A 23810-nucleotide genomic window follows, 5' to 3' on the forward strand; every position below is an offset into this window, starting at 1 on the left:
TATAAGTCACTGCTAAAATAAACTGAACAGTCTGCTAATACCATTCCTAACTGGATTTAATAATGATTTCACAAGTCCAGAAACAGCAACAAGGGAGCTGGAAAGAAGATACAAAGGATATTAAACATTGTATAAGTAGTGGTAATTGTGAAATTTTATTTAAGTCACAGAAGAAGGTAGAAAATAGAGACAAAGTGGTAGATCTAAATAACCAACCACAGATGTAGAGTAATGAACAAGATAAAAAAAACCTAGCTTAAATTAATATATTCTATACAAGAAAAAAATTGGTACGAAGGCTGAATTAGAACCACGGTTTTCAAGGTCAGGCACACACTTCCTTAGTCCCTCATAAAACCCAACCTTTAAAAGAATATTTAGTCTGGAATGGTGTCAATCCTGGACAATGGGTAGCCTCTAAATGCACTTAATGCTCTCCTAATTTCTGGCATGAAATAGCTGAAATAAGAAATTTGAAAAATGCACATTCAAAGTATTCCACCAATTCCACACTGCTATTTAATAAACAGGTCAATTATCATCCAACCTAACTTTTACCACCTATTCAACCCTAACTCCGAGCTCTTAAATCACCAATTGAGAATAAGTGATTCAAGGTTTTAGTAACAAATTAGTAGTTTTTCTGGAATATGAACATTTTAAAGTACACCGTACTAGAAAGTTCACTCAAATCTAGGTAATTTCAGTTATATTCCTATGGCTTTTGAGCAAAAAAAGCAAGCAGTTTCACTGTATGTACACAATATTGAACATCAAGATTTAAATTAATTATTTATTAATAACCTACATTCACTGTGGATTTCTAAGATTTACATCCAAAAAAAGCACATTTTATGTACATGCTGTTGACATTTTAAAGAAAATGAAATAAAATCTGTTTAGGAATTACGATCTATCCCAAATTAAAAAAAAAATACATTTAACACCACAAAATGTTTAAAACATTTACAGTAAAAAACAGCTTTCTGTGCCAATTATACTTACTCTCTAAGAATGTAAAATTGCATTGATAACTGCGCTAATTACAATTAGACTTGAAACATTTAAAACCTGAGAGTCAAATCTAAGCTTTTTTTTTTTTTAAAAAACAGAAAATCCTACAAGCCAATATACTTTAATGTTAATTTAAGCACAGATTGGTCAGTGGTCAATAAAAAAAAAAAAAAAATAAACAGTGCATTATTTTTGCATCTCAAAAAGAATAGACCACTAAAAAAATCGTTGCAGTAGTTTGATAAATGCCAGGCCTGCCAGCTGCAGCAAGGCTTATTTCAAAGTGTCTTTTCCCACACTGTACCCTAATCAAATAATGAGTATCTTTGGCCAATTCCTGTGAGAGTTCCTACATTTAGATAAGCATGCATTTGCTTAAGTATGCATCTGGAATCTTTGAGGTTTCCTACCTCAAACACACATATACAGGTGTTTTAATAGCTAGATCAGAGGGGAAAAAAAAAACCAAAACACAACCATGAAGAGGCATAGAAAGTTAGAAATACTGGCCAGAAAACATTCAAAGTCTAATGAGAAATTTTATATCAACCCCAAAGGCTTTTTAAAGCCAGCATAGCTCTGGAGCAGCATTCACTGTATCACCATGTACCTCACATTAAAAAAAAAAATAGAAAAAAAAAATGTTGTGCCAACAGGTGCACTTTGCTGCGCTGCAGGATGTAAAAAGTAACCACACCTACAAAGCCTGGGGAATAGAGGCTTTATGCACAAAGTTACTTCATTTTGTAGTAGCCGCTTTATTTCTGCACTTAGAAACATTATGCTCCTTTTTGAGTGAATTAGCTTTCCCGTCCCTCCTTGTATCCTTCAGAAACTGGGCTTGACCAAGAGCGTCTCCCCGGAGGGGGTTTGAGAAGGCCATGGTTTTCCTGTTCTGGAGCTGCTGTCCACAGCTTTCACAGTCTGCCCTTCTCGTGCAGATGCTTGGCGATGTAGTGGCGGTCCTTCCAGGCTGACAGCAGGCACACTGCCGTCGCCCAGCCCCTCCAGGCAGCCGTGCTTCGTACACTACCCAACAGGTTGTGTTTAAGCAAATTGACATTCCCTGCGGCCCAGAAACTCTTATCTCAAATGACCACCAATACCATTCACCAAAACAAGCACATAAGTATCTGTAGCTCTGAAACAAAGTGATCCTGCATTTCATAGGGACCGATCTTTGCCATTTAAGATGGGAGCATTTTCTTAGAGCTTTAAGCCTAGCTGCACCACATGGCAACATACTCAAGTCTACTTATGCCACAACCACAGTTTGAAAACTAGATCTGCATTGCTGCTACTTTACCTCCTGCACCACTAAGACAATGTAAAACCAACTCCCAGCATAGTTTTTTCCTGGGTTTAGGATGTTCTTTTTTCTAAGGCACTCGCATGAACAAGCACACAGTTTCATTTATTTATATGGAAATAAAAGTGATGTGGCAAACATGCTTGTAAGTAATAAGAAAAATGTGATACGTGCTAATTAGGTGACACATTTGACTACCCAATGTAGCACCACTCAAGGTTTTCTTTTTTCCAAAAACCAAAAAAATTTTCAACAACTTGTATGTTACAGTGGGTTATATCAGGGATTTTTCTGTGTATGTTTTACAGAAATGACCTTTAAAAAAAAACCCCAAAAAACAATGAAGGTAAACAGCCACAGGTTTTGTCATTCATTGACATAAAGCAGCAGATACATTGAAGAACATTCTGCTATAGCAAATCGAACTTTTTCTAGTATTTAAGATAGTGCGTTTTATCCCTTTGATTCTGGAATACAAATAGACTAATTTTAAGTAAAAAAAGAGCAAGTGTATACAAATTAAGAGAAAACTGCAGGAGTTAGAATATACACGACTTCATGCAATGGTACTATACTTCATCCCTAGAAACATACAAGATTTCAAAAGTCATCCCTTTGTGGAAATAAACTCTTCCAAACTACTGAAAAATAAACCAAAACAAACACTCAATACACTGCTAAGGTTTTCATAGGTGATCAAGATGATGTTGACTCAGTTTCTTCGCCAGCTACTGTTTGACAAACCTTCCTCTCATTCACTGTGCAGAAGAGTTCTCATCCCAACAACAGGAGATTGCTTGGCACCAATAAGGCAAATCACTTGGTACAGTTTTTACTAAGGTTAAATAAGCCCATGATGTCAACCATTGCTTTTCGGATGTTTTTTCCAAAACGATGAGAATCCTTTAAAAACAAACAAAACACAAAACCAAAGACTTGTACTGTCAATCAGCAGTTATCTTTTAGTTCAGCATTTTGTAATTTTAGAGCCTACGGACTTCGGGCATGTATTTTACCATAAAATGGGGAATTTAAACCACAAAAAATTTAATGCTATACAAATTAATCCAGGTTTATGCTATTACTAACAAGTCCTTCATTATGCATTTACTTTCCTAAAGGCAGAACAGAGATCATCTCCCTTTGAAATCAGATGCATCTATAGCTTTCTGATACTTTAAAATAGCTGGGTTTTGGTATTGGCTTGTTTTGGGTTTTTTTTGTTTGTTTGTTTTTTTTATACAAGATTTTGCAAATTTTCAGAATTTTCAGAAAACAAAAGAATGTTCAGGAGGTGTATGACTAATGGCCTAGAAGTACCAAAAGAGCAGAAAAACTTTGTATTTCAGTTCCTATCAGAATCCTGAATTTTGCCATTGAAAAATTACATCAATTATTGAAAATAAAAATCAATTATCTAAGACTAAACAAACTATGAACTGGTTCTGTTTATTCTAAGTGTCAGATGAATGGTACAAGGAAGAAATTAAGATAACAAATATAAATTACTAGCTACATTATAGGACTTACTACAAAGACTCTACTAATATCAAGGCCATGCACACAAATGCTGCCCTTTCTGCATGGACCTTTGACTTGACTAGTAAGTAAAAACTACAGGGAAATTTAAAGTACAAGCTAACAGGCATCTGAAGAACAATTTGAACCAGGAAAAAACGAAGTTGCATTTCCTAATCTTTAATGATTAACCAAAGGCACCGAGATTTCTCGGACAAGTTAAGGTCAAAAGAGGAAAACTAGTTCAGCTATGTAATCCTGAACAAACTCAGCATGTTTACTGAAGTCGTAAAAACCTACAGGGGAAGGATGAATTGAAGCTTACTCAAAGCATGCCTCCGCAACAGCAGGATACTGAATAGATAACATCTACTACAGTCTAATAATGGGTGTTATTCTAATAAATTTTTGATTAATTATGTTTCTCAAGCACAGATTACAATTTGTGGGCCAGCTTCTTTCAGTATTATTTAAACCAAGAAGGTTTAAAGAATAGGGAATATACATTTTACTTTGTCTTTACAACTGCAGCCAGAGACAAAAACCAAAGCAAAACTGTAATAAAAAAAACCAACAACCAGGAAACACCCATCTTACTCTTTATGGGACAGATACAAGTCATTCCACATGAGTTCCAAGGAACTACACATGTGTAAAGATGACCTTGGGCCACATGCTTTCTTTGTGCTTGAAAGCATAAGTGAATAGGATATGGTTTCTTTGGTTCATAAAGCTATTAAATTTATAGAAGTGGAGACACACCCCCCCTCCCAACAAAACAGCATATGTTGAGAAAGAATACATGATAACTGTATGTTGCAAGTCCTACTAAATTTTTTTAGACAATGAGTACAACAGTTTTATAAGCAAATATCAGAACAGATTTATTAAACCATAGGAAGGAACTGACTCTTACCGTATCAGAACAAGATATTTTGCTGGAGACATGGAAATGGATGGCATTTTCATCTAGGATAATATAAGAAACACCATAACCATCATCAGCCACCTAGGGGAAGAAAGAAGAGAAAAACAAGTTCTAAACTTTTTCTTTCTCCTTCCATTCCTAAATTATCTTATACATAATTACACAATTCTTACTGTGCAGGTTTTAAAATCAGTTGCAATTTCTCCTCGAGCAAAAATTAAGCTTCCGTATTTAATGCATATCATTTCTGAAGACTGATTCCACGTAAGGAAACTGTTCTAGTCTCAGCTGAAGTGCATGGAATTAACATTTTCTGAATATATGTCTGTAATATTTCCCAGCTTTAGCATTCTGAAATAGAATACTTGTTCAAAGGCCTTATCCTGCCAAGGTCTGGTCCTAAGCAGCTATACAGCTTCAGTGCTCAAGTAGAAAGGAACAAAGCAGTTCAGTTGTATACCTAAACATCCTGTTTCAGGGGATCACTCTGCAGATGTAAACATATATAGTATAGAAACACAGAGTATACATGCCTTGTAGTATGAAAACTTGCCCGAAGGCAAAGTCATTCAACTCTACAGCAAAGATATGGTTCTGAACACCCGTATCATGAGCAGAGCTCTGGTCTGATTTCAACATTAGCAGGATTAACTGTCCCAAGTTACAGTCTGATGTTAAAGTATGCCTAGGAAACACAGACTATCCTGCTGCCACCCTCCTTCCTCACCTTCCCAACTCAAAGGATCACAACCTTCAAGCTCCTTGTGGCCATTGCTCCTAAGCAGCCCGATAGCCTTCTCTGCATTAGTGCTAAAGGGCTATATTCTACAGAACACTTAAAAAAAAAAACCCCAAACCCAACAAACACACACCCATGGAAAGCCTGATGTACTGAATCTCTGGGCTACTTCAAACCAAAGCAGAGTTTTTGTAAGGATACAAGGAACGAAGGGAAATGTAAGCAGGGTTATTTGGAAAAGCAGAAAACTGAAGGAAGGAAATTAAAGGAACGAAGAAAGAGTAAGAAGGGAGCAGTTAACGTAGCATTAGCAAAACCAAAAGGAAAAATGCATTAGAAATTCCTGCAGCTTAAAACTCTATTTTATTGCCAGACTACACCTTTTGGGTGATTCTAAACACTGACTTTATAATCTGCTGGGGCAAGCCAGTTTCTCATGAATAAGCAGCACTGCAATAGCTAAGCTTCCTTGATACTGTAATTTAAACTCATTCCAACTTCAAGAACTACTGAAAGCTGTATCAGAAACATGAATAAATTTTTTTTAAAAGGCACAAAAAAACCACCTTCCAGCTTGACAAACCAGCCAAAATACACTGTACTCGTCATCCTAATTTCTGTGTGGCAAAGAGCAGTCCTGTGATCCCTCTCATTGTTCTTTCAATAGAAATGCTTTTTGAAAACAGATTAATCTAGTTTAGAGCCCCATAAAGTCTGCTTAACAGATCTTGTTAACAACTATATCATCATCAATGGCCATGTTCAAATCCCGGTAAAATACTACAGCAAGTTAGAGATTTTACAAGCTTCTGACAACACTCTAGTTTCTTGGAAGTCTATAGACGCTGCAGAATACAGTTTTATTCTTGACTCAGCCACTATTCACACTTAAGAGGGCAAGCAGAACAATGTGAATAGCTTAATTTAGAGGAAAGCATAAACACATTTTTTAATTAATCAGGAAATACAAAGAACAGGTCAAGTATGATTACTTTTACAAATCCCAACCTTAAAATCTAGTTTAAGTAATAAAGCATTTGTCACTGTAATAACAGCCTGATGTACAGAAGCTCTGGGCATAGGTAATGTGATAAAAGCCCCCACTTTATCAGATCTCTCTGCCATGCAGCCCTGTGCCACATTTGATAACTGTGTATTTCCTTAAGAATAATCCATTCTTGTAGTGGTATATGAGGAAAAGGTCGTGCAGACTTTTCTGAGCACACCCACATCATGAGAAAGCATTAAACACAGGCATTTAAAAGCACGTGTTGTACCTCTGATGTGCAACATTAAAGTATTACAGATCTGAAATTTTTAGACTGGCATATTCAAAATAAAACTGTTTTTAAAGGGGTACTCGTATTTAGCAAACATACCGGTCCAAATCCTCCACCACAGGATAACATCTCAGGGTTCTTCTTTAGATCAATGTATTGCTGCGGTGTCTGACTCGTTGACAGCCTCCAAGGCTCTGACAAAACCTTTATTAGATATGAAAGAGATGCAAACAAGTGTAACACACTGTTTAAGAACATGCAACTTTCTCAAAAACTAGCCAAGATGAGTTAGAAAACACTCAATAAAGAAATATTAAGGATAACTCCAGTTCCCATTTCAATGGACAGCCAAGAAGGTTAAAAGCAACAGCTAAACTTGTCCTGACACACAAGCCATTACCATGAGGTCTTGATGTCAATTCCTTAAAGAGAATAGAAGCTCTTTCAATAGAAGGGCTACTTCAAAATAGATTAATCTGGTCTACAGCCTGGTAAATTCTGCGTAACAGGTCTTGTTAACAATGAGATCATTAATGGCCATATTCCAACCCCGGTAAGATACTACCTCAAGCTAGAAGCTTCTAAAGTCTCTAACAATACACATGCATCTTGAAAGTCCACAGAAGCTGTAAAAAGTTGTTTTATTCTTGACTTAGCCACTACTCACATTTAGGAGGGCAAGCAGACAAATGTGAGTGGCTTAATTTGAAGGCAAGCTGGAACGTAATTTTTATTAATCAGAACACATGAACAAGTGCAATATAATTACTTTTATAAAACCCAAGCTTAAAATCTAGTTTAAATAATAAATCATTTGTCATAATAGATAATATTACATAATAATATAATATGTAATAAACAGTGACATTAATATTGTGCATTAAAAACCATAAATTACAATATACAGCTCCTTTAACTCACAGTAACTTAAGATAAAGTGATTTTGTCACAGTGCCAAAAGAACATTGAGACAAAACACACAGTCTCTGTTGTGCTGCCTTGAAAATATGTAAAAACCACAAGCAACCAGTATTTTTTTTCATAATACCGACTCTATCTTCCTTGCAATCCTTAACAACATGTATCATATTATGAAGCTCACGGAAAGCATTACTACAGGTCTATTAATAAGCGTATACATAAAGCAAAACGAAACTTGTAATCTAGCAGCAGATGTTAAACTACACTAGCTAAACTCTCACTTTTTTTCTTAGGAAAGCCAGAGTTCTACAAGTATGTAAGCAGATACCACAAAACACTAAGTAAACAAAGGATTATTTACTGTAATGAATAGTTACTAAGTAAAAGACACTTACTTCCTTAAGGAAAGGAGAATCTACAGCAAGGTACTTGGACACGACGTAAAGGCAGAAGAGATGGCGGTCAATGCCAGAACCAGTCATGGCAAGACGATATAAGTGCTGATGTTTGGCAGCAGCAAGCCGGAAGAATTTAAGCTTAATTTCATTCTAACAATGAAAAAAAGATGAAGAAAAATCTGTTAAGTGAACTGGGTTGAAGATGGAGGTGCAGAAACTCAGTTACAGCAAGGGCTCCCAAGCCTAGAGTGCTTAAGGGTGAAGTACAAGACAATGCACACAACTAACACCAAGTACCAGTATCCTCTGGCTTTTCAGCCTCACGTATTCAACTTCAGTTATTACCAAGTGTCAACTATTACCTGCTGTAAACAGTATATAACAAAAACAAATCTGTATTTTAAGTGTGATCTAACCCCAGAATAAAACACGATTACAACTCAAGTTTACTACATTATTGTATATTTAGTTTCTAGAGACACTAGTTAAAAAGTTACAGAAGTGCAATTCTCAACATGATTTAAAGAAAAGCTGGAACTGCAACAGCCCATTTTAGACAAGTTTAGGCAAACCAACAACACTGAAGATACCAGGAGTCCACAATGCTGGTCATTTTTTAAAAGCCTTCTCTTAAGAGCTTAGGAGCAGACAATTCCAAAGTGTCGTAAGTCAAGCAAGTGGGGCAGAAGGCTGGCTCGACCAAGCAGGGATCATCATCTAGAATTTAGGTGGAAAAGTGTATGGACATTGGAAACAAGGACAGGTGACATGGGATGACTACAGAGGTGCTGTTCACCACTGCAGGGAGGAAAACTGTGCAGCCAAAGCTCAAATAGAGTTCAAGTCAGCCAGTACCATGAAGGACAGCAAAAAGGGTTCCTCACAAATAGGGATGCAGACAGAGCAGAGACATTTAATGCCTTCTTCACTTCTGTCTTTAACACCAATGATGGGCCCTGGGACCACCGGAGCCCTGTGTTGGAACACTGTGACTGGGGCGATGATAAACTCTCAGCTGACTCTGAACTTGTTTGAGACTTGCTGCTCCTGCTGGAGGCACATAAGTCTATGGAGCCCAGTGGGATTCATCCCAGGGTACTAAACGAGCTGGCCGATGGTATCGCAGGACCTCTCTCTGTTGTTTTTCAATGGTCTTGGGAATCTGGAGAGGTCCCCGTCAACTGGAAACTGGGAAATCTTGTCCCAATTTTCAAGAAGGGTAAGAAGGGAGACCCTGGTAATGACAGGCCTGTCAGTCTCAATTCAGTGCCTGGTAAAATCAGAGAAGGTTACTCTGGGAGTTATTGAAAAACACCTGGGAGACAATGTAGTCACTGGTCACAGACAACACAGGTTCACAAGGGGAAAGTCCTGTTTAAACTAACTTAATTTCCTTTTATGACAAGGGTCACCCATCTAGCTGGCCAAAGGAAGTCAGTAGATGTGGGATTTTTTGGATTTTAGCAAAGCTTTTGATAACTGTTGCTCATAGCATCCTTCTGGACAAAATGTCCAGCATCCAGCTAAATAAGGGTGAACTGTCTGATGGGTCAGCTCAAAGAGTTATAATAAATGGGGTTACATCAGGCTGGCAGCCAGTCACCAGTGGGGCTCAATTTTAGGGCCAGTGCTGTTTAACGTTTTTATGAAGGATTGGGACACAGGAGTTGAATGTACAATAAGTAAGTTTGCTGATGATACTAAACTAGGAGGAGCTGTGGACTCCCTCAGGGGTAGAGGGGCCTTACAGAGAGCTCTGGATAGACTAGAGAGGTGGTCACTCGCTTTGTTCAGCTTAGAGAAGGCTGAGGACTGACCCCGTCCCAGTCTGTAACTTCCTCAAGGGGGCAGTGGAGGGGGAGGTGCTGATCTCCTCTCTCTGGTGACCAGAGACAGGACATGAGGAAATGGAATGAAGCTGCATCAGGGGAAGTTCAGACTGGACCTTAGGAAAAGGTTCTTCACTGAGAGGGTGGTCGGTCACTGGAACAGGCTCCCCAGGGAAGTCATCAGGGCACCAAGCCTGCCTGAGTTCAAGTGTCTGGATGATGCTCTTAGTCATATGGTATTGGTTTTAGGTAGTCCTGAGAGGAGCAGGGAGTTGGTATCCTTACAGATCCCTTCCAACTTGAGATATTCTATGATTCTGTGAATACTGTATGAATGCTGCAACGGTGAAAGAAAGTGTCTCTTCAGAACACTTAGATAGCCATTCTGTTAAGATTTTATAATATGGAATGCCACACACTGAGTATATGACAGCCTGTCACTTTTTATCTCCGGTATCACTGCACTTTACACCACTTATTTGGGACACAATGAGCAGCCTACTTGCCTCCAGCATGAGAAACTGGTAAATCACTTTTAGTCATGCTAAGCATGCCTACCACTGGCATTCAGGAGTAAAGCTTTGTGGATAGTCTATGGAGGATAGAAGTGCTCAGGAAAAATTCTAAGGAAAAACCCAGAGAAAATTAGAAGCAAGCAGTAAAGGCAGACAACTATTTTTAAAACAACATATAAATGCATATAATACAAGCTTCATAACATAAAAAATAAAAATTGCATTATGAAGGCAGCATTCCTCTGCTCTGTGGCTGATCATTCCAGATGAAGGACAGTAATGAATCAACAAGTCTGGAAAAGAATCATATTTGTAGTAGTTACAAAAAAAGTGAGCAGAATGAAGTCTGCTATATATATATATGATCTTGTCACGTATGGTGCTACCTTATTCCTTTAACAAAAATGCAGATGTTAACTGCAGAGATGTAATAGCAGTTAATTCTGACATTAGGACTACGTCAAAATGACTTTCTATACACAGGTAGTCGTACAGAAACTGTGCCATACAGTTATGCATGACGTGGTGACATGACTGGATTTCCAGACTTGCACTGCTACCAGCACATCACACTGAGAAATCCAGGGGGATTTTATCTACATAGAACTTCCAGAAAGAGGAGGGAGAAAAAATTTTCTCTCTTTCTCTGAGCATCTATTTTCTTGCAGTAACATTTATTCACAGAACCAAACCTCAACTGTTCATTTCCTTAGACTTCTCTGCCCTAAGATCTGATCAACTAAAACACTTTTCTGAAGGACCATTACGTAGCTTAAAGATTTTCAAAGTGAACCAACAACCTCTCCAAGCAATCTGTTTCAGGCTTCTCACTATATTTCCCTCCTTACTCATTATCCTCACCAGCAGAAAATGTTTTCCTAATGTGTTTCTTTACAAAATTTAAGTCCATTGCTTCTGGGGACAGAGACAAGATTGTTTCCATCATCTCTGCATCACCCTTTTTATCTTCTTGAGCACAACCTGGCTCCCTCATCCAGAGTGTCCTCCCTTCTTTAGACTAGGCAAGAATAACTAAGTTCAAACTCTCCTCACAGATCCTCTTCAGAGGTTTGTAACCATCCTTCTTGCTCTCCTTTAGACTCTCTCCAATCCATCCACACCTCAAGCGTGGTGTCCAAAACTGGACACATCACCCCAGTTAACGCTTTACTAGAAAAAAGTGACTACTAAAAATACAGGGCAAAAATAACTGAAGCAAGGCCTCCATTTTTCCCAATGGGACAACACTGAATGTGCTATGTCAGCGTTCAGTTACTGATTATTATAGTCCTAGATCTTTTTCATTAGAACTTCTACCCATGCAGCTGTTAGTCAAGCCTGGATGCAGTATCTTGAGTACATTCCTACTCAACAAAATCCTCTTTTTCATGTCAAATTTTTATTGACTCCAAAGAATTGGAAATCTCCTTCAGCTTAGCAAAACCTGCAAATGTAATGATTTATTTCATCAACTGTATCTGTGAAAACTGAATAGCAGTGGATTAAAGAACAGAGAGCCCTCAAGACGACCATTCTCCACCCTTCCATTCTGAGAGCAAACATTTTAACCAGTATTGTCCAAGTTTTCCAAGTCAAGAAGTTTTCCCCCAGACCATGCTTCCTTTGTTTGCTAATCAGAACATCACAAGAAAGATTAAAAAGCCCACTGAAATCAACATATAAGAGCAACTATTTATTTCCTGTGAATACTTGCCTCCCTATCAGAAAGGAAAGCCTAACTGTATGAGGTTACTCGTTTTACAGATCTTTGAGTTTTACAAGTCACAAAAAATTCACAAGTCATCTCACTTTTCTGCAGTTCAGGAACTGTAAGAAATGTCATATTTGGCTAAGTTACTGACATTCTCTTTCAGTATAGCCTTGAATTTCTGTCATATTGACAGAAAATACGGATTTCAGTTTAGCCTTGAATTTCTGCCATATTGACAGAAAATGTGGACAATTACCTTATGCTGCACTTCATTCCTAAAAAACAAAGGCATCACTAAGTGTTTAAAAATTATTTGGGAACTTATACAGATATCTAGTGATAACTCATGTGCCTTATGGATTGTATAAGGCAACACCACCATGAACTTACACTTTCAGTTGGGTCTTCCATCCTTCGAACAAAATTACATGATTCAACAGTACAGGAACGAACAGTTTCAGTCCTGCCTTCTCTGAACAAGCGTGTCATAGAGGCTTCGTATGTTAAAGAAAATTTTCCCATGTCCTTGAAAAGGAAAAAATAAGAACTTAGAGGTTTAGCCCTCTTTCTTAATCAACAGTTCAAGGTAAGCACACAGGATAATGAATCACTCCACAAATTAAACTCAACATTGTTTCTTAGTAGCCCACCATTAGCAGTCTTACCAAAAGATAAAGACAAAAATAGCGTTTTGATAAATGCTAACCACCAGACTACCAAGGACGACCCTCTGCATTTTATATTCAATCTTCTGCAGTTTATAAAACAAGCTGATTTAAAGGCTATCAAAAACCTATTTGAAAGTTCAGAGGCTTCCTAGTTAAAACAGCTGTGGTACGTAATTGAGAAAACTGTAACACCCTTGAAAGTATTTTCAGTTAAAAGTTTAATAGCATGCAGATGCATGCCAGTGTGGGGATTTTCAAGAATGGGAGAATTGAAAACAGCCTGCAAAATCCAGGAAGTGTGGCTTCTGTATTTCCTGTAGATGTGCACAATCTACAAATTAAAAGTTGCCAAATGATAGAAGTTTATCTAACATGTTAGCAATTGTATCTGTCTAAAAATCATAGATCAGAACAGACTGTGAAAGTCTGTTCAGTTTTAGATTAAGAGGGTGTGTATTCAAAATAAAAGAGGTGAGTGGGTAGTCAAAACTATTTGCCACGTAGCTATCCTAACCAATGAGAAGAAAGACTGTAAAGTGGGGACAGCTGTCAGGAAGTCTGGATGCTTTGAAAAACCATTTGGAACTACTTTTAAAAAAAAAAGTAGAACAGTATTTCAAGAGTGACAACTAGAAAGCAAAATGAAAAACATGCACATTGGTACGCTGGTGTATTCTGAAAGCACATTATAGAAAAGGTGAACTACCAGAATAAAACACAGGCTGGCATTTCTGTTAATCCTCTTAGGGAGTGCCCATAACTACTGAACTAAGGGTGATTCCAAACTAAAAGATAAGTTTAACATGGTTTAGATTATAAACACAGCTACTAGAAGTTTCAGATCTACTTCTTTCAAGTCCAAAACGCCTAGGGATAGACCAACTAAGCAGAAGAGAAAAATTTGCATGAGTGTCAATACACCAACCTTTGGACAATTAATTTCCAGCTAGCAAAGTGTTTACTGTTTGTACCAATTTCCATTGAGTGTCTTTAATAACCTTGCACAAGTAGTGCAAGATTAAAATACTTTACACAGTCACATGTTTTAATCACAAACAAGCTATACCAAATTTAATGAGATTCTATAAGCCAGAAACAGTCTGTTCTCCTTACCCGATAGTGAGCAAGCTGCAGGGCAAGTTGTATAAAGGCATCGGGGCTGGTTTTTGCTTTCTTTATTAGTCCCTTCCCAAAAGCATCAAAGGAAAATGAATGGAAGTCCACATCATCTGCCAGAGCTATGGCGGTGCTCAGAGACTTCTCAATCACTTCTTGACACTAAAATAAATAAACACTTATATTCAGTTATGTTCATATGATGGCATTTGAGAGAACTGTTCAAAAAGCGCAAGTATTTTTAATTGATAAATAAGAAATGCTGCCTTCATGCGTGCCAGGAATATCATTATTTAAATAACCTCCCTCTGGGGAAAGAGGAGAAGCTATCTTTGCAGGAAAGTTAAAATTCAAAAAGCTAACAAAAAAGTTTTACGCCAATACACATCTGGAGTCCAAAAATTACACTTTAAAAAAATACCAGCGTTAAGACTGTTCAAATCACTAGAACATAAAAGAATGACCCACAGAGACACTATGGCAATAGTGGTGTGGCTTCAAATCTGCCAGACATGCTTAAACATATCACCAACCATTACTTTTTTATTCAAAATTAAAATCCAAATAGGTGGCGGCAGTTTGTCTTGAACGCAGGTTAAAAAAAAGAAAAAAAAAAAAAATCAAACCTTACTCAACACATATACAGAATTTTGAACACAAAAAAGACAGCTAATCTCAAGGAACTATTACATAACAGCATTTGTTGCGACAACAAATGGGAACTGTCAATGTTGGGTTGATGGTTGGACTGGATGATCTTCAAGGTCTTTTCCAACCTAGACGAGTCTGTGATTAACAGTAATGAAACCTCAGCAACTTAAACTTCATTTTAATACAATTACTATTTAAAATAGGTGGCCGCTTATTTTTGATGTGTTGCCAACCAAGAAAGTTTCTAGTAAAAAGTTGGCATTTCCTGGCTAGAATTTTTAAAGAGTGATATTAAACCCCCGTGATATCTTTTTAAGTCAACTGAGTAATATCCACACATGAAAAAGACATCTAACAGGAGTCAAAGGAATTTAAAGCTGATTTATAGGGTTATCAGTAATTACTTAAGTTATCTGACTGCTCAGGAAAAGAAAGGCTTCTTTCTCAAACCACTAGCTGTTCTGTACTTACTTCTTCTGGAATTTCCCACTGGAGTTTGGTAGGAATAGGAATATTTTGATTGGTATCTCCTTTGCAATGCCCATCTTCTGAATAGCCCAGTTCAAGATACTCAGTTGCCATTACATTCTGCAAAGAATGATACTTCTTCAGAATTGCAACATGTTACATATTGCTGTGGAATTAGGATTTAACTGTGAAATCAATATAATCCATTTTCAGTACACAGTGAAATACAATATACAATACATTTCCAAATACTGAAAGTAGCTGCAAGTAAAGCCCTGTTTTACCTCCTCTTTTAACACATTTTTACTTGTGTTCTGAGTGGGAAGAATACCAGATATGCACACCTATCCAATTACACTGGTACATTTTATTAGATGCTACTGAATTAATCAAAATGTTTCAGTTAAAAACCCACCTCAAACTTACTAGCAGTAATAAACAGTCAGTCTTAGAGGCTTAGATTTCACAACCTTTGTTCAGTTTAGATTCTAGAGAACTTCTGCAAGTTTTTTATCTGTCAAAACTTGTTCATCAAGAAGCAGTTTATTTCAGAGTAAGGGCATATCCCTGCAAGAATTTAATCCTTTTTGGTTTGCATCCCACTCAAAATTGAGGTTTATTTTATATATGCACCAGAGCTCTTGGGTGAGGAAGTAGAATAACTACATGATGAACAATACAACTAGAACAGACAAAAAAAGCCTCTGTCTTACAAGATTTCAAACATCTTCAACATAAAAAAAAAAATTAATAGATTTGTATCTGCTCAATATGGAAAGAAAAAGCTTGACAAATCCATTGCATGTTCTACATATATATTTATAATCCACTCTATTTTAATTTTCTTAACTAGTGGTCAGAACATGCCAACTATGAAATAAAGCTTAATCCATTTTATTCTAAAAGTAGACAGTCTATAAAAATCTAACAACATATAACTTCTTAGGAGATGAAATCTTACTTAACTTATTTTATTCATTTTAGCAGAAAATTAACCAAGTACAGAGATATGAACTAAAGCATGTAACATCCTTCATTAAAAGAAAACACAGTAACTCTTTTTCATTGAGCTAGTCTAAACTGCACTGTCGAGTCAATCTCAAATGAGTTTGGCCTTCTTTCTTCCCTGATTTAGAGAATACAATGAGGATTTTTTGTTCTTACACACATGGAAACGCTCATATAATAAAATCAGGAAATTACTTGGGGCACCAGTCAGACCTGAGACCCATCTGCACAAATCCATAATGAAATCAGAATTAGCTAATGATCATGAAAAAGTTCTGAGTGGTTGGGTTATGTAACTGTTTATGGGTGCAAGCTTCAAAAAGAAAAAGAAAAAAAATCAAATAGGATTTCAAGTAATAAACGAAGCTCGCGATGAGCAGACCTGACAAAAAAGTACATTTATTCCATTCATTACAAATAAATACAAGACATAATTTAAACAGCATAGCAACCTGCAGCTCATCAAACAATGGCTTAGAGAAAAGTTAAACTCTGTACCATTTCTTTAAATTTTGAAAGTAAGCATTGGATTTTTATAGCACAAGAAAGCTTAAGTGCTTCAGGAGCACATATATACACAAAATACAATGCCACATCAAAAAGACAACAATCTCTTGATTTAGACTCTTATAAGCAAGTTAGATGAAGAGCTGTACCACTTTTCTATGAAGACATCTATGCTCATTTAAATGCAATAAAGACCTTAAGAGACAGCAACTTTTTATTTTAAGCAAGTTTTGTTTTGTTTTTTTAAATTCTACAGTTGCTGTAGACACAGGCCCATAATCACTCATCAGCAACATGAATGCAAGTGATTGAAAGTAACTGCTGATCTTCAGGACTATTGCATGGACCACATCACATTATCTTCTGCATTAACTTTGTATTAAACACCTACCTCCCACAGGTGTCCAACAATAGGAGCATCTGCCCAAGAATGCTCTGCATTCAGACCCATTTTGCCATTTTTGAATACTATAAGAGTGAATGTTTTATCAAACCACCTACAAAAGAAATTAAAGTTTGCTTATGGTTTTCTACCTTTCAATAGCATTTTTATACTGTAATTTAATCTCAGAAATTCACATTCAAATGCACTAGTTCTTGGCTTTTTTAAAAAAATAACAGTTTATTTAAATAAATAGACATAAATTTGAGCCTCATGAAGTTCAGCAGAGCCAAGTGCAAGGTCCTGCACGGGGGTCGGGGCAACCCCCAGTACCAATACAGGCTGGGGGATGAAGGGATCGAGAGCAGCCCTGTGGAGAAGGACTTGGGGGTACTGGTGGACAAAAAATTGGGCGTGAGCTGGCAACATGCGGCCACAGCCCAGAAAGCCAACCGCATCCTGGGCTGCATACGCAGCAGTGTGGCCAGCAGGCTGAGGGGGGGCTGTTCTCACCCTCTACGCTGCTCTGGTGAGCCCCCCCTGCAGTGCTGGGTCCAGCTCTGGGATCCCCAGCACAGGACAGACAATGGATCTGTTCCAGCAGGCCCAGGGGAGGGCCATGAAAATGCTCAGAGGGCTGAACAGCTCTCCCACGAAGAAAGGCTGAGGGTGGTGGAGAAAATGGGACACCTTCTTGCAGCCTTTCAATATATGAAGAGGACTTCTAAGAAAAACTGAGAAAGACTTTTTACCACAACCCACAGTGACATGACAAGGGGCAACGGTTATGAACTGAAAGAGGGTAGATTTAGATTCCTCATAAGGGAGAAATTTCTTTGATGATGATGATGGTGAGACACTGGGACAAGTTTCCCAAAGATGCTGTTGATGCCCCACCATTGAAAGTGTTCAAGGTCAGGCTGGGCAGGGCTTTGATGTCCCTGCTTGCGGACTAGATGATCTCTGAAGGTCCCTTCCAGATCAAACAATTCTGTGATTCTATGAAATTTATCAGCTTATAAGTCACTAATTCCTATGTATTAGCCATGCAAATTAGTGAAATTCTAAAAAAGAGAAGGTGTTTTTCACAGAGTCAATACCGTACCTGTCATAACATCGGCCATGTATTAAGGATTTTGCATATGCATCCAGTGACCCCACTGGATCTTCTTTCCTGTACCCTTGCTCAATGTCATCCAATGTCACAAAAAAAGCTGCTTTCTCAACAGCATCTAAGGACTGTTTGTTCTTTCCACGGCTAAAATAAGCCTGTCGAGCTTTAGCCCATGGTACTCTGCAAAAAGAATTTGGTTTACAGCCAGATTACACAAATTTGTCAATGTTTTATCACCCTTAAGATCACTATGAGACATTCCTCCTTTTATCAAATTTGAAGCAACTACTTTCATTACATTTAAACTATATTAGCAGTGAAAAGTTCTGAAAATACATGTACAATATAATCTTAAGAACCAATTCATCATCACACACATACAAAGCTTAATTCTCAGAAATTCAACATTTCTGTGGCATGCAATACATATAGCATAGATCATCTATGTATATAACTGAAGGAAGTATCTATTATATGGAAGAAAATAGTAATAATAATGAAAACAACCAACAGATATTAATATCCATTCTTGTAACACCTAAACCTAAGAGTCTGGACAATTGTCAATGAAAAGTTCTGTGGTAAATGCCTGAAACAGATTTGAAGTTGTAGAAGTCCTGAACAATGTAATTTCTGTATGGCTGAGCCACATTTATTTATAAATACATGTGGTTTTCCCAAAGAAAAAATATTGCAGTTTGTTTTAAAGCAGAAAGCGAGAAAAAGGAAGAACTCATAGTAAGAAAGTATATTACAATCCACAGCTCTTTCTCTCCCTTATCCAGAAACAACTAGATAGATTGAACTAAATTTGTCACAATTGAATTCAATAATTTTTCACCTAGAACCAACCGAGTACCTACTGCTTTAGTTTGTAGGCACATGAATATGGAGTAAGTTACTAAATTCGCATTCTCAATCTTAATTTTTAAGGTATTCTTTCAAATGCCAGTGAACCCCAGAGTAGATATAACACTCAAGTAGTTCAATATGTGTAATGCTGTAAAGCTTCCAATTACGGCTCTTTTGATAACCACAATTAAACCAAACTTCTCCAGCTAAGTATAGGTGATTTGTGTACAGGGTTGCCACTGCAAAATTACTTGTAACTCTACGTAGTTACAAACTGAAAGGCTGTTACATGTTAGCAATAGACAAAATCAGGGATCAAGGTACAATCAACTGACTGCAAAACATTTTAAAATCCCAAAGCCCATATTTAATTAGTATGTTATGCAACTATGTCTAAATATTAAAATTAATTTTAAAAATAATAACTGCCATACCTATCTCCTGCAGTAAGAGCTGCTAGTTTCTCTTCACCAGCCTGAGGCTCTGAGTCATCATCAAGAATTCTTTGCATCTGCTGTTCAATTTCTCGGGGTTTCAACAATCTACCATCATGGTACAGCCACACTTTGAAGTAACGGCCCTTATGATACACAATAATGTGTTTGCTGTCTTTCACGTGCTGCAGAGTATCTGGAATTGCAATCACTTATGTGAAAACAAAGCTGAAGTCTCAAAACACTAACGCACTAAATAACATCAGACGCCTGCTGCATGCACTACCAGTTAGCCATTGCTCATTTTAACAGAGTAACAAACGGTGCAGAATAAACCACTCCCCCCTGTTATTTCAGCACAAAGATTCCTGCATGAAACAGTCAAATGCACAGATTTGATAGTAATTTGCATATATAGCACCACCACTGTCCACACTGGAGGCCAATACTAAGCAAATAAACCTGAATTTCTGTATCTGAAAAGTGATCACTAATAGTGTAGTCTGATTAAGCAGTCAGCAAAAGAATACACTAGATGAGTCTCAGGAAAGGTACTTTTAAATTATCTACATTCACATGCTAGAAAACTCACAGTACAATCTGTGGGGAGTCTTACGAGACCCCAGATTTAGTACTGTGATTTTAGTTCACTTTTACCCTGGCAGATGCAGAGTGAATACTTCATAGATGGCTAAAAAGTGTAGTGTTATGGAAGTCAGTGAAGCAGAAACCTAGACCACAAATTTTTCCTCACTTTATTATTTAAATGGCTTAATTGGGATAAGCCTGAAATTAGTCATGAAAGCATTGTATCAAACCACAGAGGAAGGCTTCTACAGCAGCCAGGAAAAGCCCTCAATTGATGAAAAGTTAATCGAATTCCTTCACTAGCCCAAAGAACTGTTCTATTCCTATGAATCTGAGAAGACCCGTTACTGAGATTATGAAGAAAACTGATGCCAAAAATGAGGGCTGAGCCTAGAAGCCATGATTCCAAGAGATGTGAGAAACACCGTACAAGGGAAGAGTTCTATACTTTGGGTGCTCTCAGCTATCCATAAAGTTTTGGTAGGTATGCTCCATCGACTGATTAGAAGCAGTTTTATGCTAATCATGCCTTTGGCTATTCACCTTGCCCTTCTGCCAGAGATAGGATGCCTGTAATAAAAGTGCTAGGATTGGCAGAAGCATCACTCCAACTGTCAAGTATTTTAATACAACGGTTGTGAATGGAGGAGAAACCCCACAGAGGGGGAAAAGCAGCAGCAAAGCAAATCAGCTAGTGAGGTAACCTTCTACAATCCCAACCTGAGTCAGGAATCCCCAAGTATTTGTATCACATACATGAAGTGTCCATACAACAAAGACAAATTCTTGAGTGTAAACAGCAAAAGGTCATTAGTCAGCTCAATCAACAACTGACTTCACAACAGTTGTTGCTCGCAATCACCTTTCAGACACTGTACTTATGGGCCTAAATACAGATTTATGCACCTGGAATACAGAATTGCTGTAATACAAAAAAAAAAAAAATCCTTTCCTTTTTCTTGCCAGTCCAGGAAGTCATTTACATACATCTAAAGATGCACGTAACATGCTGCATGGGTTTCCTATTAAAAAAATGGGAACGGAAAGACACAAAAGCCCTTCCCTGCTTAAAAGAAGTGGTTCACTCCATTGTGTGTTTTCTTTAAAACACATGATTAAACTATTGCTCGAAGTGGCAGGATACAACGTTCATTAAGATTTTACCATCATTTAACATGAAGACATGCCACAGAATTTTTTTTTAAAAAAAATATGCTGCTCCTTTAAGAACTAACATACATAAAACACTTAACTGAAATCAGGGGCAAGAAATCAAGCTACTTGTGAGAATCTGGGAAAAATGTCTTTATAACTCACTTATCCACATACAGAATGACACAAGTTGTTTTTCCTTTAGAAAAATAGAAACAATGGAAAACTGAAAAAGCAAAATAGGAAATGTGAAGTGCTTAGGAGGAAAATAAGGTAATTTTATGATGCTGACTGTACTTTAACTTGAAAGACTTTAGGCAGGAGAAACTGAGGACAACCATTAAGATACACAGGATGTATTTCAATCAGATGTTACAGTTAGAATGGGCCACTTCTATGCATTTGTGCAAAACTTTCCAGACTAAGAGAACACCAGATCCAAAGCTAAACACAAGTAGTTCATACCTTTTATTTTACTGAGTACAGGGAAGGGACAAGGGTAGCACTTTCAGCACCTGAAGTATTCTAAATAACAATAGCTCATACACTACAGTTGTCTAATAGATGTTTTAAAACTTGCTAGTCTACCAAAGCTACTAGTTCATGATCAGGGAGTAATCACATCAGGGGGATGTTATTCTCCAGTTTGCAGATAAAGGAAGATGAGGCATAGCTGGGAAATAATTCCTCAATAATCTACCAAAGGCCAGCAGCAGAACTAAGAGTAAAATCCTTATCTGACACATACACCCACTGCTTTATGCACCAGCCAGTGCTGCTTCACACCCTCATCCAACTTCATACAGCACAGCCAATGCCAGGCCCCCAGCAGGGAAGAGTGGGCACATCCCTGTGTCTGCTCAGAAAGTCTTTCTGTTCTTTTGTCGTTGAGTGGGACTAACACGCTCAAAGACAGCTTGAAATATAAAAGTGAGTTCACAGATCTCAAAGAAAGTTAAAAAATATATCTTATCTTCAAGTGACAGCCCATACATACATTCCCAATGGAGGTGATTAACCAACTGCATTCCAAATTCCTAGTGGCTGTCCTCTGCACTGATCATGAGTGTCAGGATAGCTCTGCCAAATACTGTATTTCATTCTGATGCTGCCACAGTGATGCAGGGTTGGATAAACATGTCAACTCACTTCTAAGAGGCTCTTCAGCATATAACCAGGTCAGAGAAACCTAGGTATAGCTTAAGCTTTTGTAGAAAGCACAACAGAAATCTCCACTCAAATCTGCTGTGAAATGATTAGTTTGCTTCTCAAAGAATGAGAAAATGAATAGCAATGTTTTCTTCCACCTGTTGACTACAAATGTTAGTATTTCTAGATGCAATCTACCTCCATTTACAGTGACAAAACTCTGGAAAAAACACAATATTAAGATCATGAAAACCATCTTGAGCCTGGAAAATTTAGCATAAGTTGATGGAGATCTTTGAGGCTACCTTAGAGAGAAACCCATGATGAAACTTTAGGATACATTACCTTTAGAATAATAGCTCCATATGGAGAAGAATCAGCCACAAGATCTTGGATGATGTACTGACCATCAAAAAAAAGGTATTTTTTATGTTGAGGTACAACAACAAACAGTTTATCAAAGGTTTGCCATTGACTGAGTGAAATGCTTTTATGTCTATAGGCAGTGTTGATGAATGTGTGCAATGACAGCATATGTACACCTGCAGTGAGAAAGTGTGTATGAACTGTCACTTACAGATACAGTCTCCCACAACAAGCAGAAGTGGCAGGAACAGACGCAGGTGAAAATGACCCTGCTGTAAGTCAACAGGTACGCCCCTCTATTCAACATTAAAATGTGAAACCTAATTACTCAGAGCTTAGGATAATCAGATCATTGCTGGGAGTTAGGGCAGGGCAAGAACTAACAAAACCCAGAGTATATATTTTCTTAATGTGTTACAGAGAAAGTTTCAGACACAGTCCTTATTAGAGGTGATTTCACTTAGCTGATGTCTTACAGTGCATCAAAAGGTCAAGGTAACAGTGGCACTGAAAGCCTTGACAGGACTAAGACTGCACCTGCCTCTAAACTGGGTAAACAACTAGTGTTAAATTTATGTTCATATTGAGAACACCCCACTGGGATATTGTTGTGAATCATAAGTCAAAAGGAAAAAGGGAAAGTCAAGCAAGCAAAAGATTTTAAAATGGTTGAGGTAAGAGAACACAACTTCTACAAAGATAAAAACATGGCTATCAAAGGAGCCTGAAAGAATAGAAGGGGGGAAAGTAAAGGTTATTTATAAATTAAAAACACAGGGCAGACAACAGTTTCTTGAAGTTAGTTTTTAATTTAAGTAAAGGAAGATAAAAACCACTGAAGAAGTTTCAGAATCACCCTAAGAGGAAAAACATCCATGCACTCTATAGCAATTCATTACTTCCTGGGTATCGAAACACAGTATTGGTATGTCCTTGTGTCTGTCAGATCCTTATCTTAAAAACCAGGATTTTAGCAGAAAATACCCCCAAAACTGAATTCCATTAAGATGCTTATTCTGCTTGGCTGGCCCTGCTTACCTGATTCCTCTCCTGGGATACGGGAGGTATTAAACATCCGTTCCCACTGGGCTGAGCAGAGTGGAACAGTAGATCCCATCAGAAGAATCTGTGCCACAAATGTACATTAAAATGTAATTTTGCATATACAATTAGCAAGTTAAAAAGAAAAGAAA

General features: G+C 37.5%; 1 protein-coding gene across 7 annotated transcripts in view; it reads right to left on the minus strand.

Annotated features, from left to right (window-relative positions):
• Positions 1 to 23810, minus strand: part of CPT1A (carnitine palmitoyltransferase 1A) — an 82327-nt gene that overhangs the window by 36887 nt on the left and 21630 nt on the right. For 5 of the 7 annotated variants that reach the window (XM_074842641.1, XM_074842644.1, XM_074842639.1 and 2 more), the window contains 11 exons: positions 23656 to 23743; positions 19363 to 19558; positions 18068 to 18256; positions 16972 to 17077; positions 15069 to 15185; positions 13944 to 14108; positions 12553 to 12687; positions 8105 to 8257; positions 6888 to 6992; positions 4758 to 4850; positions 137 to 3226 (listed from right to left, as the gene is read on the minus strand). In XM_074842641.1, the coding sequence (XP_074698742.1) occupies positions 3140 to 3226; positions 4758 to 4850; positions 6888 to 6992; positions 8105 to 8257; positions 12553 to 12687; positions 13944 to 14108; positions 15069 to 15185; positions 16972 to 17077; positions 18068 to 18256; positions 19363 to 19558; positions 23656 to 23743 (1434 nt within the window). In that variant the 3' untranslated portion in view covers positions 137 to 3139. Of the gene's footprint in view, positions 1 to 136; positions 3227 to 4757; positions 4851 to 6887; positions 6993 to 8104; positions 8258 to 12552; positions 12688 to 13943; positions 14109 to 15068; positions 15251 to 16971; positions 17078 to 18067; positions 18257 to 19362; positions 19559 to 23655; positions 23744 to 23810 lie in introns of those variants that run through there. The other 2 variants (XM_074842646.1, XM_074842645.1) reach the window with 2 other exon arrangements.

The sequence above is a fragment of the Strix aluco genome, chromosome 16 (assembly GCF_031877795.1).
Source record: "Strix aluco isolate bStrAlu1 chromosome 16, bStrAlu1.hap1, whole genome shotgun sequence".
Taxonomy (NCBI): domain Eukaryota; kingdom Metazoa; phylum Chordata; class Aves; order Strigiformes; family Strigidae; genus Strix; species Strix aluco.